This window comes from Rhineura floridana, chromosome 1 (genome assembly GCF_030035675.1).
Source record: "Rhineura floridana isolate rRhiFlo1 chromosome 1, rRhiFlo1.hap2, whole genome shotgun sequence".
Lineage (NCBI taxonomy): Eukaryota > Metazoa > Chordata > Lepidosauria > Squamata > Rhineuridae > Rhineura > Rhineura floridana.
In genome coordinates, this window is record NC_084480.1 from 238,550,989 (window position 1) to 238,568,176 (window position 17,188).

The window sequence follows — 17,188 nt, forward strand, 5'->3', positions numbered from 1 at the left end:
CCCAATTATAGACCAAGTGGTAACATAACTGAATGCAAGTGTCCAGAAACATGGTACCTCTTCATAAGCATGCAATAGACCTCATTTGAAAATGACCCCCACATTAAAACCTTCACTTTAGAATAAAACTAGTGGTGCAGCCTAAACGCAAAATTAGTTGATTAATAATTCTCAGTTGCATTATGAGCCCTGACTCCAATCCGATGAACTTTAATAGTTTCTCTTTCTTTCTTTTTTTAATCCTCAGTGGCATTTAACAAAATTTATAGAACAAACAGACTAGAAGAGAAAATACTACAAAATAATCTTTTGTTCTCAGGCCTAGACACTTAACGTCCATTTTCATATTGAAGCCAAGCAGTACATCTGTTTGCAGCCCTGTGATACTAGCACTGTGAATCTGATAGCTCATAATTCTCAAATGTATTACAAGCCCTGACTGATCCAATGAACTTTAATATTTTCGTAATTCAAACACATATTGATTGTTTTCCATGGCTGACATGACTAAGCTGACGGGCTCTAGCATCTTTGCACAGTTGTTTGTTTCTTGTTTCTTAAATTTCTGAAGAAAATTAAAGTGTCCCATTCACAACACAGCAAGAATGATTTTATTTTAACTCTTTAGTCTCCTCCTTGATAGCAGCAGCAAGTCCTGCAATGAACAGGCATTTTTGTTCCTGAGGCCTGGTCTGATCCCACAGCCACTGCCCCCGCCCACAGCTCTCCCTCCAGGCCAACCTACATCAGTAGGAAGGAATACTTGAACTAAAGGCCAAATCTTTTAACATTAAGAACGTGAAAAAGCAGCAATGAGATTAAATGCTAATGTTTTTTATTTGCAAAATTTGAGATCCTGGAAGGTTTCTCTCTTTTGAAAATTTATCTATATTGCTGGTGTGCTTTTAATGACACTGTGTGGGAGTATATGTACAGTTGGATACAAGCATCAGATGAGAAAAAATGAAGAGAGTGATGAGGAAACTGGCCTTTTCGCTGTCTTTGAACAGCAATCTGTTAATCAAAAATAATTCTTATTAACTTTTAATCATGAATTTCCCCCTAAAAATGTTTTAGCTTTTACAAACAAGATGAGTCAATATTAAAAGGAAGTGTGGGGAATTGCCACAGGCCAAATCCAGAGTGCCAAGTGGAGTGGGTGTACATATCCTTTCTAAAAGGAATGTGGCCCTTAGAGAAGAAAAAGATTCCCCACCCCTAAACAAAATGAACAAAAACAATCTACATAACATTTTTACCTGATACAGTTACAGAAGAACCTGGGTCGATAATTCCACTGTTCGGCCTCACACAGTATCGACGAGGTGCTGTAGTCTTCACTTTAAAACATACTTTTCTGTCTGATGGATTTCGTAGTTTAAGATTGGTAGTGACTACATCTGTGAAGGGACCTGAAAGCATTAAAGATTTGTTTTTATCAGTTAGTCTATTAGTTAGGTGTTATCTTCAAAAATGGACATCACAAATAAATTAGTGGCCTACACCAAGGCATATCCTGAGAACATATTTAAAAGGGAAGGAGCAGTGACTAGCAAGCATTCCTCTTCTCCAACACTTCCTCAGTATCTTGCAGATGAGAAAAGTCTACCTCAATTAATACTTCTGTGTCAATTTCAAACTTTGCTCTACAGTGTTTCTCTGCTTGGTTTTAAATTATCTCCCCCTTATTACACCCCATGTGACACAGCCCATGCTGCTCAAGAAGCCCTTCACCCCACCCCTTGAAGAAACTTTTCAGGGGGCATATAGGAAAATAAATTGTGTGAGCAGCCTTCCATTCACATAGCCATTTGTGCCGCAGCAGTGTAAAAGGCAAAATAAATGTTACATATTTATTTATTGTTACATTTGTATTCCACCTTTCCTCCAAGTGACTGAAGATGGCATACATGGCTTTCCTTCCCCCCCCCCAATCTGCATCCTCACAACAATCCCGTGAGGTAGGTTCTAACACTGTCTTATTAGAAAAAGCATCCTCTATAATGCTGTCCCATACCTCTCCTGACTTCTCCTAAACTACTTTGTCATCACAAGAAGACAATGTTCCATCTGAAAACTGAAACGGAAGGGGAAATAGTGTTTTGGGAATCTATAACAAAGTTCAAAGTTTATTACTGTATAATCATAGATCCACATACATACAAAAGAATAATTTAAAATCACAAGGAATCTAAAGTAATTTCCTCAATAGGGCCAGGGGATACTACTTGGGTTTTTCAACTAGACTGTTCTACATATAGGAATTTTGCTACTTGTACAGACTCTGTGGTACTACCAGGATATCTTGATGTTAATGGGAGAATGAATTTTTCCCTTATTTCTTTGTATAGCTCACAGACAAAAAACACATGTTCGACAGATGCAAATACATATCTGATTAGCCTTTGAATCTATAACATTTATTCTAGAAGAATGATCTTATGCACCCACCACACATACAGCAACACACCCAGGGCTGTGGAGTCGACGCCAGACCTTCGACACCGACTCCGACTCCACCCAAAATTGCTCCCAACTCCGACTCCACGTCCACAGCCCTGAACACACCACACCAAGAACTGCCTCTTCTTCCTCTTGTGCATCATCTTTGCTAGCAGGTCAGATGTACTCAGAAAACAGGAAGGAGCACTACTAGTTTTCTGAATACTCCAATCTGATAGCAATAGTTATGCGCAAGAGGAAGAAGAGGCACCATTGTGAGCTCAGGAAAGGGTCTTTGTGAGGGGGCTTGTAGACCATTTCACACAGATTGGTGGGCCTCATCCAGCCCAAGGCTCATCACCCCTGCACCACACCAATCCCACCTTGATCTCAGACCCATTTGTATGATTGCCAGGAAAAACCAACTCTGCTCTTTTTGCAAAGATCCATCTGTTTATATGATCAAATGTTTATACATAGCCACAAGGATAAGCCACACCTGAATAAGGGTGAAAAAAGAAAGAGGGCATAAACAGCTAGAGACAAGCATGCCAATGAGGCAGCAAACAGAGGCAGAGTCCCAAAGGGACAAAAAGGAGGAGGAAGCAGTGGCCAATAAAAGGAACAGTGGAGAAAAATCAGCTGGAAAAAATGTGCTCTGCCACAGCCATTTTCTCCACACAAATTCCCATTATTTGGTGGGGATCCTATCCGTTAAGACCCAAAGTATGCATTTGTGCCATTATACAGATCTATGGTGCACCTGCATTCAAGGACTCCATGCAGCTGGATAGGGATCATTGAGCAACTAGTTACCAAAATAAGCAAAGTGTTATAAACATACAAAGAAAGGACAAATAAAATAGGACATTTTAGTTCAGAAAATTGGAACTAGAGTGAAATAAAATTATGAATGATGTATAGGGAGTAAAAAAATTATCTCAGAACTCTAGATCCTTGGGTAGTACAATGAAATTAACTGTTAATTGGTCCAGGATCAATAAAAGGACATGTTTCTTCAATATATAAAGTTATTGGGAGAACGGTCAAAAGGTTAAAGATAACAGTAAAACAAGTGGATGGGCAATAGGTTTACCAATGGCTGTTTGCCACAACAGCCAAAAATGGATCCTCCAGCATAACAGATCACAATGTTACTTTTGCACACATATTAGATTTTTTCCAATGCAACCCCCATTTGGAAAGAGAAGACAATAAACACCTTATCTTAGAAATTAATATTTGAATTTCACCATTTCAACCTGAGAGCTCTTTAGGTCCTCTCCAACTTAAAAAACATCTGGATTCTCCATGCTCAGAGAAAGCATCTCTCTGATTGTCAAATTCTGGGGACTAACTGGAGAAGGACCGCTCTTCTGTTACACACTATATATGTGTTTTCCAGGATCATGTGACTGGCCACCGTTGGAATCAGAGGGCTGGACTAAACTGAACCTAAGTCTGATCCAGCAAAACAATTATGATAGTGGGCAACTGTCAGACTTGGTGGCATCTCATTAGCCCTTATGCTAAAACCAACCATTATCTTTGTGTAAAGAAAACATTAAAAGTGGGAAACAGCTCATGGTCATTACACATATGTGCTAGACTGTCAACATGGCATCAGATGAAAAAGTATACTCCTTAACACATTGTCAATTTATGCAAGAGAAGTTCCTTTTAGAAAGCTTTCTAAAAGCTGTTTTGATCCTTTCTCCTTTGTGTCTTAAATGATGGGGAGAAATGACCTGCACCGGAAAATGAAAAACTCTGGGTGGTATCCAATGAACTCATTCCGTTAGTGCAAGCATATACGCTTGCACAATGGAACACCCCCCTCTCCTCCCCTCACATGCACCCCATGCCCTCCCCAAATCTGCTCCAGAGTGTCAAGGGAAACCTCAGAACAGATTTAGGGGTTGCATGGGAGGAGTTCCGTTGTGCAACTGTAAATTCTTGTGCTAACGAACAAGCAACTTAGTGTTACTTTGTATACAAGCCTGGAAATAGAGGAAGTAGAGACAATGACACAGAGCACCCAGAACTTTCCAATTTCCCCCAACACTTGAGACAGGCAGATTACACTAACTTTGTGCTGAAGGATTTCTGCATTTTCAAAGGATTTGTGCTGAAGGATTTTTGCACCTAGGAACACCAGACACCCAGGGATGCACTCTGAAGATGTGTCCCCACAATCAATGTATATTCCATTTTTCCCTGTCAAACTGAATGTACCCAAAGTGGATAATAGCTCTCCAGATGGAAAGGCAGAGTACCTTGAGCTCTCCAGATGGAAACACAAAGTAGAAATGTTTTACATAAATAAATTTCCAACATAAAGGTGTCATTGAGTTTCCGGTTCCGGTCGCTGATGAAGGGTGAGCTTTTCCGCGATGGCTCAGTTGGCTTAGTTATTTATGGCTAATTAGTACTTGGATTTTCCTTAAAAGTAATTCAACATTCTGCAGACTTCATTTTTATATATATGCTTGGAGAATCTGTGGGGTTAAAAGAGCTTAAAAAGAAAACCGGCTGCTTCCAAACAAATGAGCAAGCCTGAATTCCTCCCACTCTACACTATCAGTTAATAAAAAGCCTCCCTACTTTTTGCACTTTTACTTTTGAAGACGGAAGGCCACTTCATGGTATTAACAAGAAAGGAGAGGAAAGCTTTAGGACTTTCTTCCCCTCTAGAGAGTTTATCCAAAGAAAATAAACAAAAGAAAAAAAATGCGGAAAGATTCAGCCTGTTTCTTCACCTCCATTACATCATGCCGAAAGCCCCCACTTAGAGTTAAAGGGCCAGCAAAAAATTACAAGGTTTTTTACCTCTCCTTCTCAATATAAAGCTGACCGAGAATGGAAAGACATCCCAACCTGTCTGGATTGGTCTATATCATATAAGGGACTTCCAGGTAGTCCGGAGAGGGAGTCTTTGGCAATGAATTTGGCAGATGAAATCGGGCTAGCTGATATGCATGACAGACACGATGTTAAACAATCGAGAGACGCCATTGATATTAAAGTGCATGCAGACTCGGCCATACAACACACGGCGATGGCCATAACCCCAACAGCGGATATAAAGTTCCCCTCTGACTCCCTGGAGACAGATGCCCGACTCTCGCAGGGCAGGGATTCCTCTATTATTAATCCTGCAGAACAAACGGGTACACAAGCTCCAAAAGAGAACCAGAGTGGTATATTAGATGATTTAAATGGACTATCTTTAAAAGGATGGCTTTTTATGCTGGCAACGGATTTGGAACATTTAAAAAACTATATGAAGGAATGTAATTCATTTTTAACCACCTTAGTATCAATACATCGTAACTCTCAGGTTTTATTGCCATCTACCGACCAGGTCCCTCCAACAAACCGGCTAGCTATAAATAAACCTTTGCGACGGAATCCTACGCAAGCAAAAAAAAAAAGAGGCACCCGACAATCCAGCTAAAAAAAGAGTAAAAATATGAAGGCTCAAAAGCCAAACCGAAACAAGATGAATTTTAAAAGACTCTTCAAAATACTGGATGAACTAACTAAAAAGGGGCTTCAGAACCCAAAAATGCCTCAGGATAACTCCTCTGGAAAGAATATGCCCAGAGGTTTGCCAGACGATCAATGTAAAGCTATTGTATCTCAGAATAAAGGGAAATTTATAGAACCCCGCCCCTTAGAATAAACTCAACTTGTCATATTCCATATCCAGGGCCTGCAGGAGGAAGAGACCATCGCCCAAGGGAAGGAGAGGCTGCTGCTCTTGCTGCTGCTGTGCTGCTGCTGCTGCTGCTGCTGCCGTGGGACCACCACCTCCACCACCCTTCCCAGAGGGACTTCTGCCTGGCAGGACCAGGCCCCAGGCCTGATCCTGATCAGGGCGTGGACATTTCTGTTGCTGCCGTTGGGCTGTCCTGGAATGCGAGACTGAAGTGCTGCTGTTGCCTCTTCTGAGGTGTATGCCACTGTTGTTGCTGTCATTATCACCAGGTTGGGGGTCATTGCTGTCTATCGTTCTTGGGTCCCATTACATCAGCTACTACGGATTATCGGCTGCTGAAGCTCCTCGGATGCTGCTGTGTTGTCTGAATGTATGAGTGGGTTGTATGAGTGAGTGTGTGATTGTGTGTATATGCCATGAGTTTTATTATTTATTTTATTTTTATTATGTGCCTGGGCGAGAGGACAGTGTTGTGGGAGGGAGGACCAAAGGGGGCCCCTATTAGTGTAGTGACGGGTAATGGGAGGTATGGCGCTGTGAGTAGGACATGCCAGTTAAGGGGAACTCGCCCCAGACAACTGGTGGCTGTGACGTGTTCCGGTCCTCCTCACACCCACAGGATTGCTGGTAGTTCTATCAGCCAACCCTCGGATCTCCAGTTGCTGCTTTTTAATGCCAGATCGGTAAATAATAAAACCTCCCTCATCCATGACCTAATTGTGGATGAGGTGGCCGATCTGGCATGTATTACCGAGACCTGGGTGAGCGATCTGGGAGGTATTAATCTCTCCCAGTTGTGCCCACCTGGGTATTCGGTTCAGCATCTGGGTAGATCCGAGGGTCGGGGAGGGGGAATCGCTGTGGTCTATAGAAGTTCCATCTCTCTTGTTAGGCACCCTATCCAGATGGCTAATGGTCTAGAGTGTCTGCACATAACGTTGGGTCAGCGAGACAGACTGGGAATTCTGTTGGTGTACCGTCCACCCTGCTGCCCAACAGCCTCCCTAACTGAGCTGACAGAGGTGGTCTCGGATCTATTGTTGCGTTCCCCCCAACTTTTGGTATTGGGGGATCTCAACATTCATGCTGAGGCCGCTTTATCTGGAGCAGCTCAGGACTTCATGACCTCCATGACAGCCATGGGGCTGTCTCAATTTGTTACTGGCCCTACACATGTGTTGGGGCACACTCTGGACTTGATTTTTGCCACTGGATTAGGGGATGGTGATCTGAGAGTGAGGGATTTTTCATCTATTCCTTTGTCATGGTCAGATCACCGCCTATTAAGGTTTAGACTCACACTGTTTTCTCCCCTCTGCAAGGGTGGAGGACCAATTAAGATGGTCCGTCCCCGGAGACTAATGAATCCTGAGGGTTTTCTGATGGCTGTAGGGAATTTTCCGGCTGATAGAATTGACGGTCCTGTCGAAACCCTGGCCATGCTGTGGAATACGGAAATGGCCTGGGCAGTTGACACGATCGCCCCGGTGCGCCCTCTCCGTTGCAGAGCTCAATTGGCTCCTTGGTTTACTCCGGAGCTAAGAGTGATGAAGCAAGAAAGGAGACGGCTTGAGTGCAAATGGAGACGAACTCCCGACGGCTGTAATCATGCACTTGTGAGGCTCTCTACCAAACTCTATATGAAGGCAGTGAGAGCAGCAAAGAAGCAATACTTTGCTGTCTCTATTCAGTCATCCCTTAACCGCCCAGCGGAACTTTATAAAGTTGTCCGGGGACTTTTACACTCTGGTCCCCAGGACGCAATAACACCATCAATTGCCCGCTGTAATGAGTTTGCGCGACACTTTCGTGATAAGATCATGAACATCCGCCGGGACCTTGACTCCATTATTGTAGCAGTTGATCCTAATGAGGTGTCCAGAGCACAGTCTTGTCCTGTTTTATTGGATGAGTTTCAGTTGGTACAGCTCGAGGATGTGGACAAGGTGCTTGGACAGGTGCGGGCGACCACTTCTGCTCTGGATCCTTGCCCCTCATGGCTAATAAAAGCTAGCAGGAATGGAACAGCCGGCTGGGCCAAGGAGGTGATTAATGCCTCTTTACGAGAGGGAGTGGTCCCACCCTGCCTGAAACAGGCGGTGGTGAGACCGCTCCTAAAAAAATCCTCCTTGGACCCTGATAATTTGGACAACTATAGGCCAGTAGCAAATGTCCCATTCCTGGGCAAGGTTCTAGAGCGTGTGGTCGCTCGCCAACTCCAGGCTCTCTTGGATGAAACTGATTATCTAGACCCATTTCAATCGGGCTTTCGGCCGGGGTTTGGTACAGAAACGGCCTTGGTCGCCCTGTATGATGACCTCTGTCGGGAGAAAGACAGAGGGAGTGTAACTCTGTTGGTTCTCCTTGATCTCTCAGCGGCGTTTAATACCATCGACCATGGTATCCTTGTGGAGCGACTTACGGATTTAGGAGTGGGAGGCACTGCTTGGCGGTGGCTCTGCTCCTATCTCGGGAATCGTCTCCAGAAGGTGATGCTGGGGGAACATTACTCGAGTCCCTGGGTACTCCAATATGGGGTCCCGCAGGGTTCAGTTCTGTCCCCCATGCTTTTTAATATCTATATGAAGCCGCTGGGTGAGGTCATCAGGAGTTTTGGAGTGCGTTTCCAGCAATATGCTGATGATACGCAGCTCTACTACTCCTTTTCATCTTCGTCAGGTGAGGCTGTTGATGTACTAGACCGCTGCCTGGCCGCGATAATGGGCTGGATGAGAGCTAATAAACTGAAACTCAATCCTAACAAGACTGAGATGCTGTTGGTGGGAGGACCCTCTGCCCAGATGGTTGACGTTCGACCTCCCCTAGATGGGGTTACACTCCCCCTAAAGGAACAGGTACGTAGTTTGGGGGTCTTATTAGATCCGCTCCTGTCACTTGAGGCTCAGGTAGCCTCGGTGGCACGGAATGCATTCTAACAGCTCCGGCTGGTAGCCCAACTACGACCCTATCTGAGCAAGGAGCATCTTGCCTCAGTTATCCATGCTATGGTAACCTCTAGACTGGACTACTGTAATGCACTCTACGTGGGGCTACCTATGAAGACGGTTCGGAAACTTCAGCTAGCGCAAAATGCTGCGGCCAGAGTTCTCACTGGGACAAAGAAATTTGACCATATAACACCTGTCCTGGCGCAGCTGCACTGGCTACCGATATGTTTCCGGGCCAGATTCAAAGTGTTGGTTCTTACCTATAAAGCCCTAAACGGCATCGGACCGCAATACCTGATGGAGCGCCTCTCTCGCTATGTACCTACCCGTTCACTACGCTCGACGTCGAAGGCCCTTCTCCGGGTCCCAACCCATAAAGAGGCCCGGAGATCAACAACTAGATCTAGGGCCTTCTTGGTGGTGGCCCCCGAACTATGGAATGCCCTCCCAGACGAGATACGCCTGGCGCCTTCTCTGTTATCTTTTCGGCGCCAGGTAAAAACTTACCTTTTCGCCCAGGCTTTTTAAATTTTGTAAATTTTTAAATATTTTAATTTAACATTCTAAACTTAATATGATCTTAATTTAAATCTCAATGGCAATTTTATTAATGTTTTATAATTGTACTATATATATTTTTTTCCACACTTGCTCATATTTTAATTGTGATTTTATTTGTTGTACACCGCCTTGACAGCTTTCTGCTATAGGGCGGTCTAGAAATGTAATTAAATAAAATAAATATCAGGATCCATGGCAGAATGTTCTTTTAAAGAATCGGTTGCCACATCTACCAGAGCCGGCTACTTTTACCCCCATTGGAATTTAGTGCTAATTAGGAATAAATTAGTTTTTGAAAACTATCCAAAACCGTGGGGCAGTATTAGACCACTCTCTAGAAAGTGGCATTTTATTAATTTTTTAAAGAAATTTTTACCAAAGTCATTAAATATAAATATTAATATTAGTGATATCAAACAAATTGAATACCTTTATTTCAACAACGTCAAGGCTCGTGCAGTGGTTACTTTTATATCCACGGAAATAGCAAATTATCTATGGCATTACAAGGAACATTTAGATAAGCTGGATATCCACACTTTGCGCTTTTTTGAGAACCAAAGACCTCCTATGGACTTATTACTGGTTAACAAGTCACCTCAAAAAGAGTTATACTGCAAGATTCTACCAAGTGATGAACTTTTGATCTCTTTGGAAACACATGAATCGACTGAAAACAGAACTGAAACTATCAACCTTTGGGAACATCAAGATATGCTTAAAGATCTAGGAAAAAATTATGGCCTTTCCACCAATGTCAGCAGGTCAACACTATCGATTCAGCCATGGCAACAATCCCCCAAGAAGAAGAGTGGGGAGGCCGTCCTCCTGGATGCCGACAACTCCTCCGTCTATTCTCAGTGCGATATTCAACTGATTCCAGCTGATCAGATACAACACGCGGGGGCGCAGGATATCCTCCTGATAGAAGAGGAACAATCCTTGCAGCACTCATTTGCTCTTCTGCCCAAGACAGAACGGGACGAAATACTTGATAGGTTGGTCCAACTTTCTCTCCGCCTCTCAGTCATTCACGAACAGCTAGAAGTGACACCTCCCCCTTCTCGAGGAGGTAAGATGATAGAAGATAAAATGGAATTACATTCTACAAACCTCCATCACTTGACTCAGCTACATCAAAGGACTGCTTCGTTTTCTGCTGAGCTCCACTCAAGCCCAACGCAGAGTACGACGCCCACAGTCTTAGATCAGAAATGACCTCCAGCCCAGGCTGTGCCCCCTGTAATTCCTGGCACCAATTGACATCTTAGGTTTTTGTCTTGGAACATTATGGGGTGGAACAACAAAGTTAAGGACGCCGATCTAATTTCCTTTTTAAATCAGTTTAAGATCATCTGTGTACAGGAAACTTGGGTAATGGAGGAAACCGAGATATTCCTCCCAGGCTTCCGTGCTTTCTCCCTTCCAGCGTTTAAACTTAATCATAATGGCAGAGGTAGTGGGGGTTTGTGCATATTCATTTCGGACAATCTACCGGTTGACATTTTTGTATTAAGCTCAACCTGCAAGCAGTATGTACAGGCCCTGAGGTTAACTGGCTCCACGTTTGGAGCTATTGTTATTATAAATGTTTACTTTCCTCCCCTCAAGGCCAGCACATTAACCCCAGGCTGTGTTTGGGATCTCCTCGCAGAATTTCTGATTTCCTTGGAATTCCAATACCCCGTTTACAAGTTAATTCTCTGTGGGGACTTTAACGCTAGGCTGGGTTCAGGTTGGACAGAGGGACCCTCTTCAAATCATGGGCCGAAATATACTACCCTACATAACACAAGAGTCTCTTATGATCAGATACTAAATAAGCAAGGTCTGAGGTTTCTAGAAATAATTCATGCACACTCCCTGGAGTGTCTACATGGTTCAAATGTGGATCGGTCTAATGGTACATTCACCCACCTATCCTCTAGAGGTGCCAGCGTGATTGATTACACGCTGGTTTCAAGTTCCCTTGTTTCGGAAGTACTTGAGTTTTCGGTCCTTGATAGATACGAAAGTGATCATTTTCCTTTATTCACAGTTCTAAGTACGACTCTGCCTTGGAGATGTTCGATCCTCCCTAATTTGGAATATCTCCAGTTAATAGAACACAGAGTTCGTTGGTCTACAAATTTGCACATCTCAGTACTGAGCCTGCTCGAGAATAATTCTCATCTTGCTCTCAGACAGGCTATTATTGTCTCAAAAATTGATGTTCAGGATGCTTATCAACAGATAACTTCCTTGCTAAAACCTATGCTGATTCGGAAAGAGTCTTATAAAACTACCCGCCAGAGGTATTCTGGATGGTTCGATTCAGACTGTAGAAAGGCAAAACAACAATTATCTAATTGCTTAAGAAAAATGACAAGGGACCCTGATATTTTTGACCAAACCCACCTAATCACCCTCCGTTCTTTTTATAAAAATCTGATCAAACAAAAAAAGGCACAGTATGCGAGAACTCAGTGGCAATGGCTTAGCCTAGCTCAGGCGGAGGGAAATGAACGTCTTTTTTGGGACTTGGTAGCAAGAGGTACAGGAAACTCTAGACAATATGTAACCAGTCAAATATCAGCCTCTGTGTGGTTTGATCACTTTACTAAGATATATTCTGACCCGACTGCATCCGTGGTTTCTCCTTTGCGATGCATAGAGGAAAATTGGCCTCCAGTCTCGCCGTTGCAGGTTAGGATGCTCATTTCCACTAAAAAAAGGGTAAGGCCCCAGGGGAAGATATGCTCCCGCCGGAATTGTTTTATAACTTCCCCGATTGGTGGATTCCAATCCTCGCCAAACTATTTACACAGATAAATAATACGGGCACTATCCCGGAGGGTTGGAAACAAAGCATAATTATCCCCATATATAAAAAAGGTCTGAAAGATGATCCGAACAACTATCGCCCCATTAGTTTGCTAGATACAGGTGCTAAATTATATAGCAAACTACTTTTAGGTTAGCTCGAAGAGTGGGTATCGGACAATTCAATAATTCTTCCAGAACAAGCAGGATTTTGTCATGGGCAGAGTACTATAGATCATTGCGCCACCTTATTATATCTTGCTAGGAAATCGATAAGGGGCCCCACAAAACATCTCTATGCTGCTTTTGTAGACCTAGCGGCTGCTTTCGATTCGATAGAGAGAGATCGCCTGTGGACCAAATTGGGTCAAACAAACATTGACAGGCGCCTCTTATATCTAATTAGAGAATTGCACTCTTTTAATTCTACCAGAATCAGAGTGGGAAATAATCTCACAGATTTAATAACAATAAATAAAGGCGTCAAACAAGGCTGTTTATTAGCCCCCACCCTCTTCAATCTATATCTGAATGATATTATCACCCAGCTAGAGGGTCCAATTTTTTTTTTCCCCATCTGTAGTTTGCAGGAAGATATCCCTCTTACTATATGCTGATGACATGATCCTTTTATCTTTGACTCCTATAGGAATGAAAAGACTTTTGGCGAAACTAGAACTCTACTGTAAAAAGGACGGCTTCCAAATTAATTATAAGAAGACTAAGATCATGGTCTTTGGTAACAGATATCGCCAACACACTTGGTCTATCGGGAATTTCCCAATTGAGCAATGCCGCTCATTCAAATATTTGGGAATTCATTTTCAACATACCCTTGCCTGGAAAAATCAGTTGACAGCTATAAAATTAGCCGCCTCTAGAACCGCAGGGGCGATTCTTAAATTTTATAGGACAGCAGGGGGATATTTAGTTTCTCCAGCCTTGAAAATATTTCAAAGCAAAGTCATCTCACAGATAACATATGGGGCGGCTATCTGGGGATGGACGGTCCCCTCGTTTCCGGCGTTAGAGGCCATTCAAAATAATTTTCTCAGGCGCTTGCTATCTGTACCCCCAGGTACCCCGGCTGCGTTTATGAGAGCCAAATCCAGCCTACTTCCAGTATCAGCAAGGATTCATGAAACACTCCTGACATACTGGGCTGCATTACCTAATTCAACTTCTAAGGTATTAGCAAAGGCATGCTTTGACGTGGCAGTGGTAGAGAAATACTGGCTCTCAAAATTCAAGATGGTCCTAGCCAATTATCACATTCCAATTCAATCAGTTTCCTCTCTGCATAGGTTTAACTTTCGGGCCCAGATAGAGAGAAATAGTGTTTGGCGGGATAGACTGGCTATCTTAAATTCCAAGTTTTCTAGATGGTATGGTATATTTAAAACCAATCATCTAAGGGCCAATTATTTGTCTTATTCTCTACCTGTACAGATTAGATATGCTTTCACTGCTATATGATTTCAATCTATGCCCGGTGCCATCGTAAACGGCCGCTACCACCAGACTTCATATGAACAAAGATTATGTATCTGTCACCTAGGGAAGGTGGAAGATCTTAACCACTACCTATTCGAATGCCCGATTTATACACACCCTAGATCTAAATATCTTGACAGTCTGATAAACCGCCCAAGACAAGATGCAGATGATTGTTTAGTTTCTTTCCTTTTAGCAGACAATGATTTTCAAATCACCTATTCTGTGGCACATTTCGCCCTCACCGCTCAAAAGCTGAGGGCAAAATTTTTGATTACTATAGGATCACAGTAATAAATGAGGTTTTCTTACAATGTTGTTTGCATTCCAGTTATAATCGCTGTAGCCTAATAAAGATAGGATAATAAGATAAACATAGATCTTATAGATCAAGGATTTTTATTGTGGCATTCTGCACTGTAATAGTTTTAACTGCCACAGTTTTATTTTGACTTTGATAATTTTGAAGTTTTATTGTTGTATTTGCTGTATTTGTATTTGTGTTGCGATGGCCTACGGCCTGCAATAAACTGATGATGACGATGAATAAATTTCCAGAGCCATGAGTTCAACATACTGGTTGCAACAACCACGAAGGCACACTTAAGTGTCCCCACCAACTGTATTTCAGAAAGAAAAAACAATTACACATTAGCTTGTTTCCACAAACGAACGTAATTCCTGTTGCTGCAGTGTAATTATCACCAGTGTCAAATAAGTTATCCATACAACCAAACATGACTATCAACATCACCAGCCAAACTGGTTGCACAGACTATGTTTTCCTAATGTTATTCATTTAGGAGCCATCCAAAATAATTATCAGGATTAGCATTGAATTTCCAGCAGTACCCTGCAGAAGTGGAAAAAAACAAGTCATATGCTGAAAAGTCTCTGCACCAAAAGGAGAAATTGCCTGTTATTAATTGTGGAACAAAAAAGAACTTAACTAAATCTGACAGATTCTTCCTTGATGAACAATTGGTTGCAAAGTCCTATTCTAAATTACTATCAGAAGAAAAGTGCAAATAATTATCTTTAGCTGGCCGTCTACAGTAATATAAACATTGTGAAACACAGTATTATGCACACAGTTACATTATTCAGAGCAGTGGTTCCCAACCTTTGCGTATGGGACCCCCTTTGTAACCTCAACAATTTTCACAACTCCTACATGCTAATTGTTGTAATTTTAGTGTCTATTAATTTTAAAAATACATAATGAAGCATTAAATGTCACTTTTTATTTTGCATAAAAGCAAATAATATGATGTTTATTATCTGCCAGAGCCAATCAGCTCAATCGATCATCCCTCATTGCCGCTGACAAAAGGGGGGGAGAGGCGCTGAAGCTTAAAACTTCAACTTCTCTTGATGCACTCGCTTGAGTGCTGTGTTGGTCAACTCTCTGTGTGACGGAAACTGACTGTGCCAGCTGGAAGGAAGGAAGGGGCGGTAGAAGCGGCTGCATGAACATGCAGTGCAGGCTCGCAGGTTGGTGGTGTGCAGAACAGCCATTAAGTATTTTTTAAATTAATAAATAATTCTTCTCTTGTCTCTTTGCGACTCCTCTGGGATGACTTCGTGACCCCCCTGGTCGACTCCCCAGGCTGGGATTTAGAGCCTTTACAAGATAAAGAATATAAGAATTCAAGTTTCAGTATAGGCAGAGACTGGCCAAGAGACTTATTACTGAATATCCATAAGAAAACCTCATTACCACAAAAGGCCTTGGTGTGAATGCCCCCCTCCCAGTGGCTTGTTGGCTCTATTCTTCTTGGATTCCAATTGGATAGAAATGCATAGCATAGTAATCAACCTTCACCAGATGCATTCATTATGCTGTACTTTTAAAATTATGGATAGCCTTCTGCTATCATGCTAGATATTATCCAAGTTAAGCATGAAAATACAGCACTATAATTTTCCCCCAACTTCTCATCAGAAAGAAATGAATGCTACATTGCACATAGTATTCAGATGACAATCTGCAACTTCAGTTAACTTTCAAGTAGAATTAGTATTTACTTAATGATTACATAATGTTCATAGATCAGCTTGAAAATGTACATATTAAAAAGCCAAAGACTGTTTTCTTAAAATCTTAATTGATTTCCCAAACAAATTATGATTTGAGAGACTGACAGTACAATCTATGCATGTCTATTCAGAGGTAAGTACTACCATTCAACGGTATGCACACTCCCAGGAAAGTGTGTATAGGACTGCAACCTGAGACTGCAATCAGATCAAACCAGGTGAATCTTATGTCTAAGTAAACAGATTGGGTTGTACAGATTGGGTTGCAACTCATTTTTTCCTGTATTTATTGTCCACAATACTTTGCATCACATATGATTTCTACAGATGCCAAGGGCTTCCTTAAATCGCACCAGTTCACCCACCCATGGTACAGCAAATAGTGTTAGCTATATAGCCAGATTCCTGGCTTTGGTGCAAATGTTGTCTGATAACTTAACTTTCAGTCACACCTTCTATGTTTCTGGTTGTATACTACAGTGGCAAACTACAAGTGCCAGCAGCTGTTATGAGAATATAAATGTAGTATGTGTGGCAATGACATTCACTTATGTTAAGCACATTGCTCTATTAAATGTAACAAAAAGTACAAAATATATTCCATTATCAATATGGGCTGCATATTATACCATTTTAAATGGCATCTAAATTTAACCATATTGGCTTGGATCCATCAATACTCAGAAAGTAGTTGTTTCTGACCTACTGGGAGAGTGTTGCATTAGAAAAGTAACTCCATATCCAAATAAGTTCTTCCATTTGCAGAAGCTCTAGCACAAGATTTGGCACATGCTCTTTTAAAGACTTTTTAATGGCTCTTTAAAAGTAGTTCATGCACTACATCCTGTATCTTCCTTACTCAACATGTTTCTCAAACTGTGACACAATTCCTGACACACCACGGTACTGTGCTGCAAGTAATCTTCCACTAGCATTTGCAGAACAGTATATGTAATATCACTAATACATATTCTTTAGATCCAAGTCATTTTGCTGGCCTCTCTGTAATTCAAGCAAAGACCTAGCACTTCCACATACCTTAATGAAGTGATGTGGCATTCCGAACAATCCAAGTAGTTTGGGGCCTAATTATAACCACAGTTGAAAATTCTATGTCGCACTCTTATGTGGGGCTACCCTTGGTCTGGAAACTCTAGTTGGCTCAGAATGCAGTGGCTAC

At 42.1% G+C, this 17,188-nt stretch overlaps 1 protein-coding gene across 2 annotated transcripts in view; it reads right to left on the reverse strand.

Moving 5' to 3' along the window:
• The window catches only part of VAPA (VAMP associated protein A), a 52,080-nt gene that overhangs the window by 16,771 nt on the left and 18,121 nt on the right, over positions 1–17,188 (reverse strand). For both annotated transcript variants that reach the window (XM_061595320.1, XM_061595330.1), the window contains exon 2: positions 1,260–1,412. In XM_061595320.1, the coding sequence (XP_061451304.1) occupies positions 1,260–1,412 (153 nt within the window). The remainder of the gene's footprint in view (positions 1–1,259; positions 1,413–17,188) is intronic.